This window comes from Polistes canadensis, unplaced genomic scaffold (assembly GCF_001313835.1).
Source record: "Polistes canadensis isolate GaletaPanama2010 unplaced genomic scaffold, ASM131383v1 scaffold_46, whole genome shotgun sequence".
In the NCBI taxonomy this organism is placed as follows: domain Eukaryota; kingdom Metazoa; phylum Arthropoda; class Insecta; order Hymenoptera; family Vespidae; genus Polistes; species Polistes canadensis.
The window spans coordinates 323705-344643 of NW_014569593.1; the positions used below are offsets into that span (position 1 = coordinate 323705).

The 20939-nt window shown below is 30.5% G+C and overlaps 5 protein-coding genes across 7 annotated transcripts in view; 3 read left to right on the forward strand and 2 right to left on the reverse strand.

Annotated features, from left to right (window-relative positions):
* The window catches only part of LOC106785155, a 10169-nt gene extending 5445 nt beyond the window's left edge, over positions 1 to 4724 (forward strand). The window contains exons 14-19 of the mRNA XM_014745357.1: positions 1287 to 1663; positions 1781 to 1907; positions 2015 to 2121; positions 2237 to 2410; positions 2503 to 2657; positions 3234 to 4724. Of these exons, the coding sequence (XP_014600843.1) occupies positions 1287 to 1663; positions 1781 to 1907; positions 2015 to 2121; positions 2237 to 2410; positions 2503 to 2657; positions 3234 to 3468 (1175 nt within the window). The 3' untranslated portion in view covers positions 3469 to 4724. The remainder of the gene's footprint in view (positions 1 to 1286; positions 1664 to 1780; positions 1908 to 2014; positions 2122 to 2236; positions 2411 to 2502; positions 2658 to 3233) is intronic.
* An 865-nt stretch (positions 4725 to 5589) lies between these two features.
* LOC106785187 (protein LSM14 homolog B) lies at positions 5590 to 11621 on the reverse strand. 2 transcript variants are annotated; one of them, XM_014745420.1, is made up of 7 exons: positions 11388 to 11621; positions 10047 to 10201; positions 9730 to 9925; positions 8512 to 8716; positions 8109 to 8396; positions 7681 to 7860; positions 5590 to 7374 (listed from the first exon to the last, which is right to left on the reverse strand). In XM_014745420.1, the coding sequence occupies exons 1-7, from the start codon at positions 11506 to 11508 to the stop codon at positions 7065 to 7067; spliced, it is 1455 nt and encodes a 484-aa protein (XP_014600906.1). In that variant the 5' UTR covers positions 11509 to 11621; the 3' UTR covers positions 5590 to 7064. The 2 variants fall into 2 exon arrangements, with proteins under 2 accessions (XP_014600906.1, XP_014600905.1); XM_014745419.1 differs by having other exon boundaries at positions 9625 to 9925.
* A 722-nt stretch (positions 11622 to 12343) lies between these two features.
* Positions 12344 to 14762, forward strand: LOC106785188 (cytochrome c1, heme protein, mitochondrial). The gene is made up of 8 exons (XM_014745421.1): positions 12344 to 12449; positions 12986 to 13033; positions 13243 to 13391; positions 13475 to 13607; positions 13690 to 13854; positions 13993 to 14106; positions 14196 to 14330; positions 14410 to 14762. Exons 1-8 carry the CDS (start codon positions 12378 to 12380, stop codon positions 14518 to 14520), a joined length of 927 nt encoding a protein of 308 aa, XP_014600907.1. The 5' UTR covers positions 12344 to 12377; the 3' UTR covers positions 14521 to 14762.
* A 1424-nt stretch (positions 14763 to 16186) lies between these two features.
* LOC106785231 (ubiquitin-conjugating enzyme E2 variant 2) lies at positions 16187 to 18099 on the reverse strand. Its single transcript, XM_014745513.1, has 4 exons — positions 17820 to 18099; positions 17190 to 17332; positions 16969 to 17094; positions 16187 to 16879 (listed from the first exon to the last, which is right to left on the reverse strand). Exons 1-4 carry the CDS (start codon positions 17842 to 17844, stop codon positions 16739 to 16741), a joined length of 435 nt encoding a protein of 144 aa, XP_014600999.1. The 5' UTR covers positions 17845 to 18099; the 3' UTR covers positions 16187 to 16738.
* Positions 18100 to 18612: 513 nt separating this feature from the next.
* Positions 18613 to 20939, forward strand: part of LOC106785189 (tyrosine-protein kinase Src64B) — a 42453-nt gene continuing 40126 nt past the window's right edge. Inside the window, exon 1 of one of the 2 annotated variants that reach the window (XM_014745422.1) lies at positions 18613 to 19054. The gene's annotated coding sequence lies outside the window, so the exon portion shown is untranslated. The remainder of the gene's footprint in view (positions 19055 to 20939) is intronic. The other variant, XM_014745424.1, reaches the window with a different exon arrangement.

The following is a 20939-nucleotide window of genomic DNA, read 5'->3' on the forward strand; positions in this document are numbered from 1 at the left end:
TTATTTATTATAATTAATAGCGTTTCTTTTTTAATTTCAACATTAGCAATTTTTCAGAATCGTTAATATTTTATAATTCAATTATTAATTTAACTATAATTAAACGCATATTAAGTTTTTACTTATAATAATATAAATGAACAATATTTTATTATTATAATATAATGATGAAAATAAATTCATTGATTTATCTATATTAAAAGTATTTGAATCTTGAATATAATCCAGCTTCTATTTATAATGCAAGATTAGAATTGAATTCTTAATATAATATTTAATGTGTTTGAAATCTACGTAAAAGTATATTTTTCACTTTTGTACTTCTTTGCTATATTGTAAAATGTTATTTAAATCAATGAAAATAATAACTAAAAACTGCTAATGAATAAACTAAAAAAGTTTCAAAGATGACCCTGACTTCGATTCTGTTGTAAAATAAATTATGTAAAAAGCATAGTTAGTGGTCAAGATAAAATTATTTCTTTTATTTCTTTTGCACATAGAGACAGACGTATGTATATTTATGACATCAAATAACGTCAATAACGTTATCATCGTGAAAACTCATTCGTTATGTTAAATATCATACGATTGTCTTAACAAAAAAATAATTCAAGTCCGACCTTTTGTTTAAATTAAATAATCTATATCCGAGAAAACACAATGATATTGAAAATGTTTACAAAATTTACTTTCCACTAATGAAGAAAAGTAATTATTATACTCTGATTTATATTAACTCTCTAATGACTCGGGTTTATCTTAATTAGAAGAACACTTTGAGAAAGAAAGCACATTCTGTTTCTTTCATTTCTCTTTTTTTTTTCTCTTTTATCATCATTTCTTTTTCACTATAACCGAGTTATCGACAAATAACCCGTAGCTTTGATTCCTTCGAGATCAATCTTACTGCCCCCTCTCTCTCTCTTTCTTTAACATACATACACACACACATATATACGCATATATATGTGTTCTTCTTGGAGAAGAATCTTGACAAAGAGGAACCAACCATCCTCTTTCCTCTATCTTCGATTTCTCTTCGAATAAACACGAAAAAAATCGTTAAACGTTCAGTAGTTGTAATAATGCGTCTCCGATTAATGTTATTTGATTAGTATAAATACCATTCGGAATAAAGCACCGGGCTCAGTTGTTTTCCTCGCGATCACTAAGTTCTGTCGTTTCTTTCTCGATTATACTTTTTTCTATATTCATTTACATTTGTTTCTTATTAATTTATTGATCTCTTAAATCCCAACATGGAAACTATAGGTTTGCCTAAGTTTATTTCAAAAAAAAAAAAAAAAAGAAAATAAAAAATAAACAACAAATAAAATTGAAAAATAAAGTATATTATAAACGTTTACTCATCGAACGATTCATTCGTTCACATCAGATTTATTTATGCACGATGTCTTTATTTAGCCATTTAAAAAAAAAAAGAAATAAAGAAAAACAAAAAAATAATAATTCAAACAATTTACTTAAAATAATCTTTTCAGATTCACGAATGAACAGAAGACGTTCCTCGGCCTCGGAAAGGGCCAAGGAATTGGAAGAAATCAAAGGTTTCGTATCTGGTAAAAATATTTTAATCACTGGCGGTGCAGCTGGTTTAGGGTACGCTTTCGTCAATCATTTTCTAAAACACGGAGCAAACGTAAATACGAGTTATTTAATCGGTAGACGATATAAACATTTTTTTTAACGAAAATAATAATGACACTAGAAGAAGGATAATAATAATAATAATAATGTTTCATATGTGTATTTTTAGAAAATAACGATACTCGATATAGACGGAGAAACCGGTAAGAGAATTGCCTTGGGTATTGAAAAGTCATACGGAGAAAAAAAAGTATATTTCATTCAAACCGACGTAGCTAAACACGAACAGTTAATAGGTTGGTTTGATCTCAAAAGATAAAATAAAATATTCGTCTTCTCCAATTGTTTTTTTTTCTTTTTCTCTGTTTTTTTTTCAATATTTCCTACATTAATAATCTTACAGAATCCTTCGAGGAAGCTTCAATGTTAATGAATGACATAGATATAGTAATTAATAATGCTGGAATACTTGACGAACGACGTTGGGAACGTGAAATTGCTATTAACATTGTAAGAATAAATTAAATGAAAAGAAATTTGAATCATATTATATAATAATATATCGTATTGTTGAAGATATCAAAAAAAAAACAAAAAAAGGAAGAATTATTATTTGTTGTATCAGACTGGAATGATCTCAACGGCGATGTTGGCTGTAAAACACATGAGCAGAGAAAAAGGTGGACATGGTGGAATATTGGTAAACATCAGTGAACACATGAACATTGCTAATACTGCACAGCTTCCAGTTTATGCAGCAACAAAACACGCCATTATCGGACTATCGCAATCTCTCGCAGTGAGTTTATTATTTATGCATTGAATCGATTATATTCTCGTTACGTAATTATAAAATCTAAATACTATATTAACATTTTATTTATCTTTTAGGATCCTGATAATTATGAAAAAACAGGAATACGTGTAATCACATTGTGTCCTGGATTAACAGAAACCGGGTTAACAGTTGACAGTCCAAACAAGTTATTATCCAGAGTAATGAAAGCAGATTTCGTTAAGAATTTAGAACAGATACCAACGCAAACGTAAGTGTCATGTTTTTCTTAATATTTAGAAATTTGTTTAAAAGTGGATCCCTGTGGCGAAACTACAAACTCCTTTCCTAAAATAAATTTTTGGTCCTCGGAAACAAAAGACAACTTATATTATATATCACATAAAGAATATTAATATTGAATATTTAATGTTTTATAATGTAAATTACTTTCTTGTCGAGATTTTAAATTGAATACTTAAACAAAATGAAGTCGTAGAAGTAATGTTAATATCGCTAAAAACTTTTCAAACGAACTTAAGAGAAAAAGAAACAAAAATAGTACAGACATGGTAATTTTTGGCTTTTGTTTTCTTTAAATATATTCATAAGATTGAGATTTTATTAATGCTTTTTAGAAAAGAAAATTCTACAAATTCAATAAACGCAAATAGTACGTTTTGTCGAACAGTATACTTTTAATATAATTTAAATTAAGGATAATTTTTTTTTAGTAAAATTAAAAAATACCTCCGAATTATGGGATCTTACGGTATTATAGTTCTGCCCTTTGCTGGATCCATCGATTGATTCTTGATTGAACAAAAATTTATTCTATTTTCCACAGACCATACGTCGTCGCACAGGGTTTGTTAAATGTTCTACGGTTTGGTGAATCCGGTAGCATTTGGGTTATCGAAAGTGGCCGTCAACCTTATGAAATTTATGTACCGGATCCTCGTACTTTGCGCCGACGTTACAAAAACAACAACATAACGTGCGTCGAGAGTAAAATTGGAAAAAATCGTACGACAAATAAAACTTGCGATAATGAAACAAGAACGAGTGTTATTTGCAGTTGACTGGAATATAAAGAGTTTAACGACGACACGTTGAAATAGTGCACATTTTTTTGACATACTTTGTGTTGAGAAACGAAGACGAGAAAAAAAAAAAAAATAAGTGGAATGAATTTTTCTCCCTTTTTTTTAAAACAAGGAAATGTTTTTCGTACACGCCAACTGAGGCGCAGATTCGGGAATAGGAAATAAATGTTCTGAAAATGTTCGGACGCAAGGAACACAATGAGAAATAAATAACTAATAAGATACAAAAAGTAAGAGGTCGATTATACTATTACAAAGATCATACACCGCGTATTATTATTTCATCATTTCAGTATTATTCATAGCATTGGGATTCACAATATCCGCTGTACAAAACAAAAACTTATCGTTGGAAAATCGCGTACATCGTGTAATAATATTCTCCCCACGCGTAATGCAGGAAACTTAAAACATATATCTTTTTTTTTTTTCTTCTTCTTCTTCCTTCTTCTTCTTATTTGTCTACTTTTATTATACACACGGTTTGTGTTTTTCATTATTTTTTTTTTTTGTTTTTTTTCTTTTTTAATTTTTTCGTATTATTATTTTTTTTTTTATTCTCTTAATTATTTATTTGGCCGCACTGCCGATAGACTATGAAGATTTACGACACTTTTTTTTTTTTTCTTCCTTATTATCATTCTTATCGTTATCATTATTACTTTATTATAATTATTATTATCAATACGTTATCATTATCATCATCATTATCATCATGTTCATCATTATTATTATCATCATATATATATATATGTATGTATAACTAAATCTTGGCTTATGTTATGTATACAATTGTATATATGCGTGAATCTCGGCAAGAGCCATAGAAAAATAACAGTCGCAAATAATACACATACTTTTTGCTTCCATCGCATTATTATTACACCGTTATCTTTCTTTTTCTTACTTTTGTTTCTTCCTTCTTCTCCTACTCCTTTTCCTCGCTTAAAGGGCATTAATTTTATTCTCCTTGTTCATCTCATTTTTTTTTAATTATATTTATGAATTTCAATGATGCAAATTCGTCGGGCATACAGATAAATGCGAATCATGATCGAATTGCGTAAAAACAAAATTATATATAATACATACGCATGATTCACAATTGTTCATTAGTTCGATCGAATAAGATATTAATGAATTTTACTTGATACATAAAAATTGAATATAGAAATACAGGTAAACCCAGATCGAGGGAAAAAGGAGGGAAAAGAACAAAAAAAAAAAAAAAAGAGAATGACGCTATCATTTTATCCCTCGCAATCCCCAAACCGTTACATACACACGACAAATATATTTAAATCCATGCTGTTAATTAATAACGACGATATATTATCCAGTCTACTAGCGACAGGTTGCATTCGTTTTCATTTTTTTCTTTCATACTTCTTAAATCATTTTCGCTTATTCCCCTATCCGTCCCCCTTCTTAATTTTAATCATCTACGCGGTACAATCTTTCAATGAGTAGCTTTACGAATGTAGACCAACAGCAGACTCGACGTACGTCACATAGGTATAAAGATTTTTTGTTCTTTTTTGTTTTTCGTTCATTCTTATTGTTAATACCTTCTCGAATATCGCGTCGTTATTTTTTAATTCTTTTTATTTCTTTTTATATTTTTTTTTTCTTTCTTTCTTTCTTTCTTTCTTTTTTCTTTCCTTCTTTTTCAAACACGTAGCACTTTTATCGAAATGGAAGAGTCGAGTCGATGATTATTAAAGAGACCAAAGTCAATATATTTACTGAAATGTTCATATTTTTCCATTGTATCTTTTTTATAATATATAAATCGATAAAACTACATAAAAAAAAAAAAAAAAAAAAAAAAAAAAAAAAAAAAAAAAATAAAAAAAATAAGCGATAATAAAATTTGAAAAATGTTAGGCCACTTTTTTTCAATTACTGGCACAGTTACAAAGTGATTCGCGTTTTGGTCTCTTCGCAGCGATTTTAGTGCACATATATCACTTTCATAAAGTGAATTTGTACATCCAATTTCAAATCATCCATCTCCTTAAGCTTCTTAACACCATCTTCTTATTCATCTTTTGCATTTACGATACGTTTTATCGTTATTTTTCTTTCACTTTTTTGCCAAGAGGATAACGGTTTTTCTTTTCTACGAATCCGTTCGATGGACAATTCTGGTATATAGGACAATATCGATTATATGGTATTTGCATTTTAAACAATTTTCATCACGCAATATTATCGTAATTTCTATATCTTCGAAAGAACTTTCCACACACTCTTAAAACTAAATATTGTTTGTTTGTTTATTTTATCTTCCCTTTCTCTTCTGTTGTAGAAACTTCTAGTCTGTTATCTCGAAATTTCGTCTGCGTATTCAAAAAAGAATAAAACACGCGATAATTTAGTAGCTATAGTAATAACTCCATTCACAGCGTCAGACATTCTTTTACAATTGATAAGTACCAAAGGATATACTTAGTTTCTTTGTAAAATACCCTTCGAAAAAATACAGTGAAGATATATGTGCATATTATTTAGAATTGTACATCTCACAAGATAGTCATCCGTTAAATGGATACAAAAAAAAACATATTCCATAAATCGGGATTAAACGTGTCGTCTAATCTTTACCAAAAGATTTTGTTTTAAAACTTTTATTTTTCGGGGTATCATTAAAAACTGAGTATATCCTATTGGTGTTTATATATATATATATAACTAATGCAAATATAATTATCAGTATATTTTTTTTTTATCATTTTTTCTTCTCTGCCACATCTTTATCGAACTATCTCGATCTACTGAAACACATATACGAAAAGACGTTTGATAATGATTACGATACCAAGGCGTGTAGGAAAAATATTCAACGTCCAAAACGTCACATCGTGAAATAATCGTAAATACAGTGTTCTTTAGAAAAAAACCGAGATTCAAATTTTGAATAATAATACATAAGCGAGTAATTTTCAAACTCAAACTTATAATATTTAGTATTTCTTCCCGATACACGATGAACTACTATCTACTATTATCTGCGCTTTACATTGTATCTTTCATATAGATCTTATTATAAGATTACGTTCTAATATAACATCCTGTTTTTCACTCCGATATCTGTTAGAGAAAAGAACGAATTATAAGCGCAACGTTCTTCTTCCAAGAATACACACGAACAATATGAAAATTCGATTATGTAAATGATCATCAACGATTCCCGACACAAACATATAATTGTATATGTATACGTAGATTTTTATGTTTGGATCGTTATCATTATCTCGAGCTAGGAAGAAAGAGAACAAAAATATATTTCTTCCTCGTAGATCAAACGTCTCTTCTACACCAAAAGAAAGTCTGAATGTGAGAGTTCTGTGCGCCAACTAAGTCACACATGCGCTCATGCGCGCGATATTGTTCTGCGCTAAAATCCCCTTTTATACGACAATCTACAAATTATTATCCGATTGCCGATTTATTCAAAATCATTTTTTTTTTCAGTCCGTATGGGCAGAGCATATGTTGTAAAAGCCTTAATATCTGAAGAATACTTATACATAATGCCGCGTTGTTCGTAGTGTGGCATGTTCCATGTTTTACGCCGTTCCAGTTACAAGACGGTTATTCTGCTGTGACTGAGTGGTAGACTGTTCGTTGGTCGTACGAGCTTGACTACCAGGATTATTATTTTGTTGTTGATTGGCGGGCTTACGATTGATGCCTCGATTACCTCTATATCCACCACGGAAACCAGATCCACCCATATTAGCACCTCTTCCATACATTCCTCCCATACCACGATTGTAATATCCACGGCCGCGGAAGCCACCGCGTCTTGTTGAAGCCACGCCGAAAGTCTCAGAATTCAATTTCCTCTCCGTCCTCCAATCCGTACGCTGGAATCGTCTGTAAATACAATTTCTTTAACCATTGACAACCAGACCCTTTTTCGTTTATCACAAAATTCTATATTTTACTGTGTTTTTTTTTTTTTTTTCAAATGTTAGTAATAATAAATTCAAAATCTTTTTATTGGCAATAAATAATCAGAAGATTTTAATAAACTAATTGATAACATTTACTAAAGTTAGATTCTTAAAAACCTTAGAAATGCTTAAGTCGAAAAGGAGATAGCGCACTGAGCTTGTGATACTTATTAACTGATTTGTTTCTAGAACTAAACAAGTTATAGACATCAACAGTTATACTAACCCTTTACTTCTTTCAACAGCCTCGCAGCTAATGTTATCAAAGAATGACTTTGATTTATCATAATGAACAACTTCCGGTTCTTCCTCAGGTTCTCCTTCTCCTGCTCCGGTTTCATTGCCACTATCATCTTTCTTTTCATTATCGTTACCACCATCAATTTTTGTTTTTGCCAACTGAGATCTACAATAATATTCCTTTATTAATACTTCATACCGATAAATCAATAATAATCAATAATAATCGATAATATTTAAAATAATGTGTATGCGGTGCGTAAACAGGACACTTAAACATTTATTCATGCCTGCATTAAAACCGCATAACTTGCTTTTGCATGATACAAATATTTCCATTTCTTCATATTAGTGAAATGAAAAATTCAGAGTGTTCATGCGCTAGATGTGAAAACATAAAGATAATAGACATACCTTAATTCCTCGAATTCTGTATTAGCTTGCTCAAAATCATAATCGTTATCGAACTTAAGTGTATTTTTGGATTTAGTTGTTCCAGTATTACCAGGCTGATTGACCCTAAAACCACCGCGTCCTCTACCTCGGCCTCGCATATTTCCACGATTCATCCAACCACCACGATTTCCTCGACCACCTCCAGGATGTCCACCTTGTCCTTGCATCTGACCATCAGGTTTCATGCCATCTCTCTTCATATTGTTATATTGTGACATACCATTGCTTGTTTTGCCACCAACATGTCTATAGGAAGAAAGAATATTTAACGATTAAACACTCTTGCTTAATTTATTATTAAATGAAATCAAAATAAATTAACGAATTGTCAATAGTAATTAATCAGTGTCAATTATCCTACCCTTCATGATCACGACATGGTGGTTGAACGGTTCTAATGTTCGGCTTTTCAACATGTTTACCCATGCTACTTTGTTGTTGCTGTTGAGGTTGCTGCTGCTGTTGTCCTACTTGTATGCCTTGATCTATTGTTGGACTTTTTCTAGTTAACAACGAAGAAGTTGGTGTTGTTGATCTTGATCCTCCGCTAATAAGATCAAGGACACCTATAGAAGAAAAAAGCAATTCTTGTTATTAATATACTTCATTAAGTATAACAACAATTGACAGGCCAAAGATTACAAATTTATAGTTATCATTCTGTATGGTACTACAATTTTACTAATATCATTACATTACCATTTAAAAGAATATTAGAATGATAGCAAAAACTACTATAAATTTTAAACTGTTCTTGCTATTTCATAAATCAACACAGCTTCATGCTTATACGCTGCTTAGATAATAATTAATTGCATTGTCAGAGCAAAATAGAAAAATACAGATGCAAAAGTAGTTCCTTCAAATCAAAACAATAATTAATTTGAATAAACTATTACCATTCGTTTAAATATTAATATATTAATACAATAAAATCACATGTATATATATATATATATATATATATATGTGTTCTATTAATATTTTTCTCTTATATGAAAAATATAAATTAAGTCAATTTATTTATGCACAATGAATTACAAAAGTACAAAAAGCTTAAAGATACATGTAAATTAATATAAAAGTGTAAATGTGCACAAAGCAAAAAGCATTTGCATCTATACATTTGCACAATATTATAAAACATGTATTTTGCATAGTAAGAGACTCATTCTAGCACAAAAAATATAGTATATAGGTTCTTAGAAAATGTGGGATAATTTCAATTAAAAGAGAAAGTTAAGCAATACGAATAGGATTTAAAATTAATTCAAGATGTTAAAGAATACTTGCAGTTATTAAAATTATTGAAAGAATTATTATACTTAAAGTTATAGATTACCTATTAAATGCAACCACTTTCCAATATATTCAAAACACAATATAAAAAAGTAAATTGCAGCAAGCTTTTTACCAAACAGGAAGCAGTACGCATGCCATTGGCAAGGAAAAGATCACAGCAAAAACAGTTTACCATCTTCCAGAGATTGGTCTTTTGGTAATGGGTCGACATTGGCCGTCGATAGTGAGTTTGGGATAGAGATGGCATTGGGTTCAGCAGGGCCCAAGCTCAACTCACTTGGCTGTTTATTCAGTGGCCCACGAGGATCTCTGGCAGTAGTCGGCATGCCCATTACTGGTCCCATAGCTCCCATAGTCATACCATATGGAGTTCCATATTGACCACCCATAGGACCCATTTGGCTCATCATCGGATGAGCATAAGTTGGTTGTGGTTGATATGATTGCTGTCCCATAGATGGTTGCACAGTCATCTAAAAATCAATTGCGTTAGGTATTTTTCAAACTAATGTTATATCATGCAACGCACACATTTCATTGGTAGATAACATATAAAATAAATAAGTATTCTGGAAGAAACATGTATGCAATTACCTGAACGATAGCTGGATCATTTGGTATAGAGTTAACATTGTTTACAACTCTGATATCTTTTATATCCGAGCCACGAAATAGAATGTATTCATAAACTTGATTTTGAGGGGCGACAGGTAATTGAGTTTCTCGGTCTTCTGTTCCAAAGGAACGCACTATAATAAAAATAAAAAAGATTATATCATATATATCAGTGAATATAATTTTATAGAAGTATTTTTTAATAATACAAGAATAACTGCATTTATATCATTTGACAAGAATAATGTAATGAAAATAAAAAAAAATAATAAATATTCAAATTTATTGAAAAAGAAAAATATTTTGAAAATTTAAATATAATCTGAAGTATATTAAAGTAACCTTGAATTTGTGTGTTTTCTCTATATTTCAGTTGTAAGTCAATGGCAAGGACATTGAAATATTGTAAACAAAGAAACTAGATATATGAATCTTTCCCCACAATGACTACATATATAAAAACAATTCTTTGAAATATCAAGCTAATACTAACTTAATATAATCTGTTGAAATATTAGTAGGGCATATACATATTTATTTTATTAATTTCTGTTAACGAATAATATTTGTAATATTGTGTGATTTCATGAGAATAGAACAATAACAGATTAAATCTAAATAGAAATATTTCACTTTTAGAAAATTTAAAATATATATATATATATATAATAGATAATAAAAATAATATTTCTCTCTCTGTCTCTCTTTCCCCCTCCCTCTCTCTCACATTATATACATTAAGAATATATATTAAATAATATTAGTATAATGAAATTTAAAATTTAAATCTAACATATCGTCATAAAAGTGATCGTTTGTTTGACCTCAAACAAACGATTTGAAATGATGCCTTTAATGTAGTATATATCTAAAGAGTTCATAGTATACTGAAAAGCAATGAAGTCTCGTAACGTTAATCGTTGTATATATGTAAAATATTAGAAAGTAAAATGAAACCTGATATATCATAGAAATAATACGAAGGCATTGATTAATCGAGAAACATATAAATCACCCGCTATAAGAGTAGCGTTAGGAGGGTGACCCCGGTTGTTTTGCATCTGATCTACCGGACAAATCGAAATCTCGTATGATTCGGAAGCATTTTCCAATTAAACAAATTTGAAGGTAAGGATCGTGGGTAAATTTAAGGTCAGTTTAAGTAAAAAAACAAACGAAAAAGATAAGGTTAGATGGTAGAGAGAGAGGAAGAAAGAGAAATACGAGAGAAGAGAACAAAAAGATTCTAGAAGGAAAAGAACCGGGAAACAGAGAAGCGGCAAAAGTAGGTTTGGTATCCATCTTGATTTTTGTACTCACCATTAGCAAGAGCTATCGTACATTCTTGTGGATCAACGGTAAATAGACGGCCCTCATAACGAATATCCGCCTTTGATATTAAACTTATCTTCGAGCCCAGCTCCGGCATTCCTCCGCTCATCTTGATACGTTTTCTTTTGTACGGTGATCGATGCGATATTCTACGATTCACATTACCGTCTGACGAACGTAGCAGCTGACACCAATGGTTGACGGCGAACTAAGCTGCTAACAAATTGGCGCATGCGTCACGCCCTCTCCCATCATTATCTTCAAACATTGTAGTTAACAAGGTGAAAATCTAAAAAGAATTTCAACTTCAATTTGTTATTTTAACATTTATTTAATAATTAATTACGATCGCATATTGGCTTTACATTTATATAATTATACGTTTTAATAAAATATTCATCATCTTAATATATTTACTTTGTTATTTCCATAATCCGAAAAATAAATTTGAATAAATTAAATATATGTAAAAAAAATAAGTTTGCAATATAATGGAGATATTTCCCATTTTAGCTTTTATTAACAACTGCTTTAATCTTGATAATGCAGAAAAATAATGATTTTGTTTAGACAAATAGTATTTTATTATTTACTTCTAAATTAATAAAAATAGTTTTTATTAATATTTTTCAAGTTTCAACTAATGTAAAACGTTGTTATCGATATAATAAGCAGTAGTTATTCAAATATTTCGAAATTTGAGAAATGTTATAAGGCGGGAAATTCAAATTAATCAATATTTGTCTCTAGATATAAATATTTTGTAAGAAAAATTGTTATTACCGAAGTTAAGTCTTTACAATATAGAAAATTAGGATTTAATGCGAATGAAAATTTAGATTCAATACGATGCAAATATCTTCTTATTTTTAAATAAGATCTTGTAATCCTCTTTATCAAATTGAAGAATTTATCTGTTCGGTTTTCTTCAGTTGCTAGATTGACTAACGCCTTATATACATAGCACCTCTGGCCAAGATGGCGGTTACGTTAGGACGAATTTATAAATCTGGTCTTTTAAAACCAAATTATGGAACTTTGTTCACTCAGGTAAGAAAAATACATATAATTAATAGTCTCGATTAAATATATTGATTTGAGTAATAAATATTATTTTATGTTTAATCATTGATCTTATACACGATTGACATCATCAACCAAATCTCTAGATCTTAATTCGAACTATACTACTTGTCGACTGCTATGACATTTTATTCTTATTATTTAATCCGAAAACCATCTTTCTTATCAATGTCACATAAATGTATTGTATTGTAATAAAAGATATATTAATTTGAGAAGTTTTAAAAGACATTTTAATAGATGTTATGTAATAGTAATCTCTAGAGAAAATCATGATGCTGCCATCATTAAACATGTGTTCAAATTGTATTAAAATATCAAAAATACACGTCAAAAATGATCACATATTGGATAAGTTATTATGCGCATATAAAATTAGGTATAAAAAATAAGAATTTTATTGTAACAATATAATAATAAAGATTTAGCATCTACGTAATTTTATATCTATTGTGTAATTTAATCATGTAATATGTCTTAATGAGTTCATTGTGATTTTACAGATCAATAAATTCTCTACGACAAAAGAATGGTCCAGAAGTCGAAAATTGGTAGGTGTTTTTCTATTTGTCAATAGGAGTTGTCCCTTTACCTTCATTCCTTCCTTCATATTTTTATAGTAAGTTATGACATCTCTTGTTCAGTAATAATTCTTAGATTTGATTCATATTTCTTACCAGAGAGAATAATTTTTTGTGCTCTAATTAATTTATTATATTTATATATATTGTATATTAAGTTGACATATTTATAATTACAGTTAGTGACATGTTTAGGATTAGCAACTGGAGGTATCGGTACTTTAATTTATGCTTTGGAAAATTCTATAAAAGCCGATACAGAAGTAGCTCATCCTGCAAAATATAAATGGGATTTTTATGGAATGTTTAGCTCATTAGATCATGCAAGGTATGCATCTGCATTGCTGTAAAATATTGTGTATATATGTATAATATGGTTTAGCGATTTAACTATATTTATTTAAATTTCAGCGTGAGACGAGGATGGGAAGTTTATAAAAATGTATGTTCCGCTTGTCATAGTATGGAATATTTAGCATATCGTCATCTTATTGGTGTTTCTCATACAGAGGAGGAAGCAAAAGCACTTGCCGCAGAAATACAGGTGATGTACAAATAAAAATCTTTTGTTAAAAGTAGAGCTTATTAAATAATTTATATACTTTATTGTTTCATTTTATAATTAGGTGAAAGATGGTCCTGATGCCACTGGAGAATACTTTATGCGTCCTGGAAAATTGTCAGACTTTGTTCCAAGCCCATATCCAAATGAGGAAGCTGCTAGAGCAGCTAACAATGGTGCTTTACCACCAGATCTTTCACAAATGGTTAATGCTAGGCACGACGGAGAGGTATCTTTTTTCTCTCTTATGCATATCGCTTAATATAATTTTATGACTGCTCTTATCACAAGTATTATTATATTCCTTGATTTATAAGACGTTTAATCTCATTAATTTGCTTATGTTAAATATAAATCTATTTTACAGAACTACGTATTCTCTTTACTGACTGGATATTGTGACCCACCGGCAGGAATTAAACTGCAAGAAGGTCAATACTTTAATCCATATTTCTTAGGTGGTGCCATTGGTATGGGACAGGTAATTTATAATTAATTGATAACAATGTACAGTAATACCATATCCTGTAACGTATCGTGTGTAATTTTTAAATAACCATATATGCATAGGTTATTTACGACGAAGTCTTGGAGTTTGAAGATGGTACTCCTGCTACTGCTTCTCAAGTAGCAAAAGATGTTACCACATTCCTTATGTGGTCATCCAATCATGAATATGACGACAGAAAAAGATATACTATCAAGGTAAAATATTCTTGTTGCTTTTAAATTTAAAGATTATATAATACTGTATATTTGTTACATGTCCATATTTTTTATATAGACTCTTGGAATTGGTACTATACTCCTAGTTGGCATTATTTATTTAAAGAGACATACATGGACTGTTATCAAAAACACAAAATTGCTTTTCGTCCCTAAAAAGTCGAAATAAATCCATTGAAGCATCAGCTTAAAAAAAATGTTCTTGGTGACGTTAACATCAAGGAATGTAATGTAGTTTTATAAATTAATTAATATAATTCGACATTTTTAGCTATTTCCAAATCTGGAAGCTGCCAATATAGCATTTGATGCATGTTCAATTCACTATAAGTCTCAAGTCAATAAACTTGTATATTGTACATAAATATGCAAACAATGTTATCATCGGCCGACATAAATAAATTGTTAAAAGTAATGAAATCTACCTGTAGTTTATAGTTGTGTATGTTAAAAAGCTTTTATTATTAAGTAATTTAATTTAATTTTATTTGAAAATTATAAATATATGTTAAAAAGGAAAATATTATATATATATATATATATAATAATTGACAGAATATTTTTCTAAAGACATTTTTTTTTATTTTTAAGCTTCATTTTATCGACATAGAGTAATAATTATTTAATATGAATTAGATTACACTATTACATTACTGATAGTGTAATACTGAAATACAAAGCTTGATCAGAAGTATGTATAGTATTTCAGATAAAGTTTCATAACATTAGATAATAATTATTCAAATACCTTCGTAATTCATACTTTGGTCTAATTGAATATAATCTAAATGCAATAAAAGAGCATACATATAATGCAAATCGAAGGGGAAAAATCGTATAATTATATTATACTGCAAAAATAATTTATATGATCATAGTTTTCTATTAGCGAAATAAAAAACGAAAATAAAAACGTAACAAAGAAATGTATCCTTGCATATTAGTTTGATAAAAGACTTGTTTTCAACTTGTTTTCAAGTTTGATAATAAGGGATTTACACTTGCGAACTTTGGATCAATATTGAATTTTAAATATGATAGTCATAGTACATCAATTATGAAGCTTATAACATAAATATGTATTTATTAAGCATGTACATATTTTCTAAATGGATTCCCAAATTTAAATATAATCAGAATATACATAGATGTGTATCGCGTTTATATTGGAATGAAAAGGTAAATGAAAATGTAAGTTGCAATGCTTCATAGATTAATGTACTTTTGCTGGGTGCAACGCATATACCATGTATTCTATCTTCTACTCTGAATCAAATTACGACCTTCTATATTTCTGTTATGATTACTTTCCGTTGTTTACTTATTACACGTTTGGTGATCCAAGTAATATAACATATATTTTTTTGTATAAAATAAGAGGCCGTATTTGGACGATGTCTCAATAAACGGACGTCAAAAGTATGTCCACTCTAATCCTGTTTTATACAAAATTTTTGATGAATTAATTTTTAATAATCTAACTTTTGTTAGACAGTTTTCTTAAATCAGATAGATTTTATCTAATTTGGAAAGAATTTTATTTTACTTCTTGCCCTTTAGTCATATCAAAGCGATTATGTTCCAATGAAGATTTCATTTTGTAAACTCCGCTTTAATGTATTTGAATTATAAATCCAAGCTACCTACGTATTACCAGTTAATCAATTTATCAAAATTTACATAGGTTCAGAAATTTTCACAGTGACCCGCCTTTATGATAATTGAGACAACTCCATAAAGTCATAATTTTAAAATCATAAGAGATGGCACTTATTTATAAACAGAAATATTAGTTGGTTTGTATATTAGAGACTGTTTTTTTTTCTTTTCTTTTCTTTTCTTTCCTTTTTCTTTTGTTTTTTCTCTCTTTCATTTAAAAAACTTCAAAGGCATAATTTTTTCTTACTGATTATTATTTTTATTAGACAATCGGTGTATTCAATTTAAGATTCAAAATATGTTGTGTGTGACTTTTTATACCATAATAGCTTGAAAAGTTGGAATAATATATTTTATGAGCACATACCTCATAAGCATCTCAGAAACAGTAAGCGGTAATAATCTCTTAAGATGAGAAAGATTACGGCTATCGTGTAACAGTTTTATTACCTAAAATTACAAATAACTTTTTACATTAGAAACATGCGAACGGTTAAACATGATCTAAAATTTAAAGGACAAACAGCTCTCTTTCTTTCTCGGCTTACCTAAACACAAAATTTATATCCAACTTTTCAAGCTATTATCGCCTTTCTTTCGTAAAGGCATTACATCTTAGCATATATTTCCACCGGGTACCATTTTAGTATTATTTGGTACCTCTATTATTATATCTCTCCTCGTGCTACCATAAAAAGGAAGAGGTGATAAATTTATATGTGGTTAGGCTAAAATGTACTGCCCTCTGGTGGCTGAGAAAGTTTCATATTCTCTTTGAGTGTCATGAGACGACGCAGCTCTTGTAGAACTGTCTTGATTGTGTATTCTCTTTGCCATTTTGAAAGTACTGGTACATTGCGATTATCAACCTTATTGTAAATTACAATATAGATTATGAACCAGAACAAAGAAATTATTGTAACGCTATTATAAGAGAAAACAAGTTTTCAATACTTACAGCTCCGGTAGTGCTATTGATACAATTCATATTAATTCTGCTTAAAAATTTTACACTGGGTGCTTCATCAGGGTATTTCTGACCACAATCAATTTTCAAACTATACATTCTATTTTCATACGGTGTCTAAAAAACATATATTAAATTGTACTAACAACTGCATCCTATTAGATTTAATTAATATCTTATAGAAAAGGTATTGTCAAATAATTGGCACTTACTCTAGGTGGTCCAATTATCATTCCGGTCCAATGTGTCAGCGTCATATCATCATCGTTCTCTAATCCCCAACTAATTGTACCGTCTCCTACACCTTTCTGACCCTGTTCTAATTCCTCCAGCAAACGAAAGTTTCGAGGAACAACTACGAGAAATGTCAATGTAGAGAAATATCCATTAAGCTGAGGGTTGAAATTATAGAAACCAAATTAGTGCACAATACAGGTTATGGCTCAGAGACTTAATGCATGCTGTGATCTTCCAAAAATCTTTTAAGCTTTCTGTTTAAATCGAAGGAAAAATAAACGAAAAAATAATAATTAACATCTCTGATAGATACGAAATATGAGATGACAGTATATAAAAAAACGGGGGAAACGTAGACTTCCAAGATAAATTGACATACATTGGTAACATGACGGGTCCCTAATTTACAGGAAAGAACGGATAAACGTGTATTGGCTTGCGTCAGGGTTGCGTCCAGCTTATCAAGAGAAAAAGGAAGAAGGAAAGAAACAAAAGGAAAGCTAAACAAATAATATTCTTAAAGGTAAGGACGGTCGTAATAAACGACGTTGAAAATATTCAATCTGTACCGATAAAAAAGTTTCAAAGACGGAAAAAATACTCACCTACACCGGTAGTGGGTACCGCCATGATATTTCGTATTTCTGCGAAGCACTGTATTTTTTCCTAATGGGATAATTAATTTAACGCGGGCCAATGCTACTAGTCAATCTCTTTTCGATACACGCGTATTAACTTGGGTAGAGACTTTTCATTACCCAATTAGATGCGGATAAAATCAAATCTTAACTTTCGAGTGAAATTCACTTTGCGAAAATTCACCCAACCTCCGCGAGGTTGTCTATTTCCACAAACTTTCCACACTCTAGAAAGGCTTCCTTACGTCAAGAACGTCAACATCTCGACGAATGTCACGTTTGCTCACCGATGTCGCTCTTTAACAAACTTTCAACTTTCAAACTTTCTCTCGATTTAATAGATCGAACATATTCTTTCATTGTAAGAAAACAAATTGAAGGAAACCGAGTGAATTGAGAAAAAAAAGTAAGAAAATTATTTTTACGAATTATTCGATAAATCGAAAATGGCCGCCCTATTCGTTGCTACGAAAGAGCGGGATTTTTTTAAAATCTTTTTTACGAACCTTTCGGATAAATTTGTCATAAAAAAGAAAGTATATAAAAAAGATCCGAAACGAGTATAATATTGTTTTTTTTTTTTTGTTTGAAATCAAATCAAATGTTGACGAAATAAAAAAAGACAAAGAGAGAATGACCGAGGGGGGGGGCCCGAATTCGAGTAACTACGGCAATGAAGGAGGGAGAAGGAAGTGAAGAGAGAAACGAAGGAAGCAAGAGAAATGGCGTCGAGTTGTTGGTAGAGGGGAGAAAGTCGGTAGTATCGTGCCGGCTGCGCAAGAGCAGCCTGCAAAGGCAGCTTTTCCAATAATGAACAACCCGTGGTAACTGGTAACTGTCAGTCCGCTCGTGGTGCATTTCGTTGACTGTTGTGTGTTGCGCCGTGCTCGGTGTGCGTGCGTGTGCGTGTGTGCGCGCCGTGTGTTGTTTTTATCCGGTGTTTTAACAGAAGAGAGACAAGGGGATGATCCTCCTCTTATAAAAAAAATTGACAACGTAATAAAAAAAATGATAAATAATGTGATTTAAAAAAGAGACGAGGAATTAACACGATTTTCAATTCGATTCTTTTACCGAGATTTCGTGGGCAAAAGAAGAAGAGAGAGAGGATTTAATTCCAAGAGAAAAAAAAAAAAGAAACAAAACGTGTGTTTTCCTGTTGAACGAAAGTACTTGGCTATCGTCGCGCGATAACAAGAAGGGTATGTAGAAACAAAAATTATATTCCTTTAAGAAATGATTAGCTCTGATACTGGCTACTTTGTTTCTTGTATTTTTCTTTCTTTCTTTTTGTTTTTTTTTATTTGTATATTTTGACACCCGTCAGGATACACCTAACCACCCATACACCACCCATCCACCTACCTACCTACCTACCTACCAACCTACCTACCTACCTACCTATCTATCAACCAACCAACCAACCAACCAACCACTGGTGCCCACCATGATAAACAAACGGAACGCCATTGACCTTAAGCTCGCGAGATTTTCCCGTTGAGGATTTTGCAAGGATATGTTTTTCTTCCTAAACTTTCATTAAGATTACATATTTTAACATTTCTTTTCACGATCATTCTCTTTTTTTTTGGATTTGTTTTCTACATCTTTTTACTCGCAAGCGTCTCGTCTCTCTTTCTCTCTCTCTCTCTCTCTCTCTCTCTCTCTCTCTCTCTCTCTCTCTCTCTCCCCCTTTCTCTCTTTCTCTCTCTCGTGTCGCTTCGATCTGCGTATCTCCGGTGTGTGTTGCTATCCGCTCGCTAGAAAATACCCCGGCCTTTCTAGATATATATACTTACTTACTTACATATGTATTTGTACTTGTCTACCAGTAATTCATACGTAGACGTTTTTCTAGACGATCCTTCCTCTCTATCCTTAGAAAAATTAGGTAATGATAAACAATAATTTTGGGGTACGCGTTATATAAACTTAATAAACAACTTAAAAGGGAACTTGGCGCGTGAATGAATTCACGAAAGATTTAGTCAGCTTCATTAGCCGTTATTAAATCCGCAAGATTCGGTTGCAAAGTGTTTGCATTTGAAGTGGCAGTCTGTTCGTTAGCGACGAATTGCTAGTCCCTGGAGCATGGAAAAGAGAGCAAAGCAAAAGGACGAATACGAGAAAGAAAGAAGAAGAAGAAGAAGAAGAAGAAAAAGAAAAAAAGAGAAGTGGATGAGGAAGAAGCAACATTGATTTCGTTTCCATTCCGTATTTGCGTATGCTTTCTATTTACGATATATCATTCAATTTACATTTGTCCATTTTGTAGTTTCAACAAATTCCCTTCATTCTTTTTATAATTGCTAAAATCGATTGATTGATCTATAGATCAAACTCTTCCTAGGCATAATAGTTATTCAAGAAAGTTTCAAACTTTGTTTAATGAGCAATGTCCTAATTGGGAGATCCTTGATTATATTCAACAAGATCATTAGTAAGTCTGTTTTAACGAATAATAAACTATTCATAAGAATCTCTTGTAAATTACTTAGCTGTATTCTAAAAAGTACTTACCCCGAAAAAATGAAAAACAAAAAAATCAATATCGATTTATCAACCCTTTTCAGTTAGAATTTTTAATCGTGATTATACAAAAATGTATTCAACGCCAAATCGATACGTATCAACCTTTGAATACAAATAAAACACGAATTAAAAAAAAAAATATTTGTTAAAAAATATTAAATTTATATCGATTTATAATTTGAATTATATAATTGATGATAGAAGAACAATGAAGAAAAATGATAAAACGTGACGCATAATTAAAATATATTTGTATTTCATCGTATAAAAAGTATAGAAAAAGGTATGGGTCACACTAATGATTATCACCATATCAAACACTTATACAAAACAAATTTCTAATTTTTCAATTAGGTGAAAGGGACTTTTGGGACACAGTGTATATCGTAAATCGTGTTATAGTTCTAATTTGATATTGTTCATAATGAATTGTTGGTACATCGATCATGATATCGTAGAATCGATCGAGATCACAATTTCAAATCTGGGTTCGCTTATCAATGGAATGAGATTGTGAAAGAAAGAGAGAGAGAGAGAGAGAGAGAGAGAGAGAGA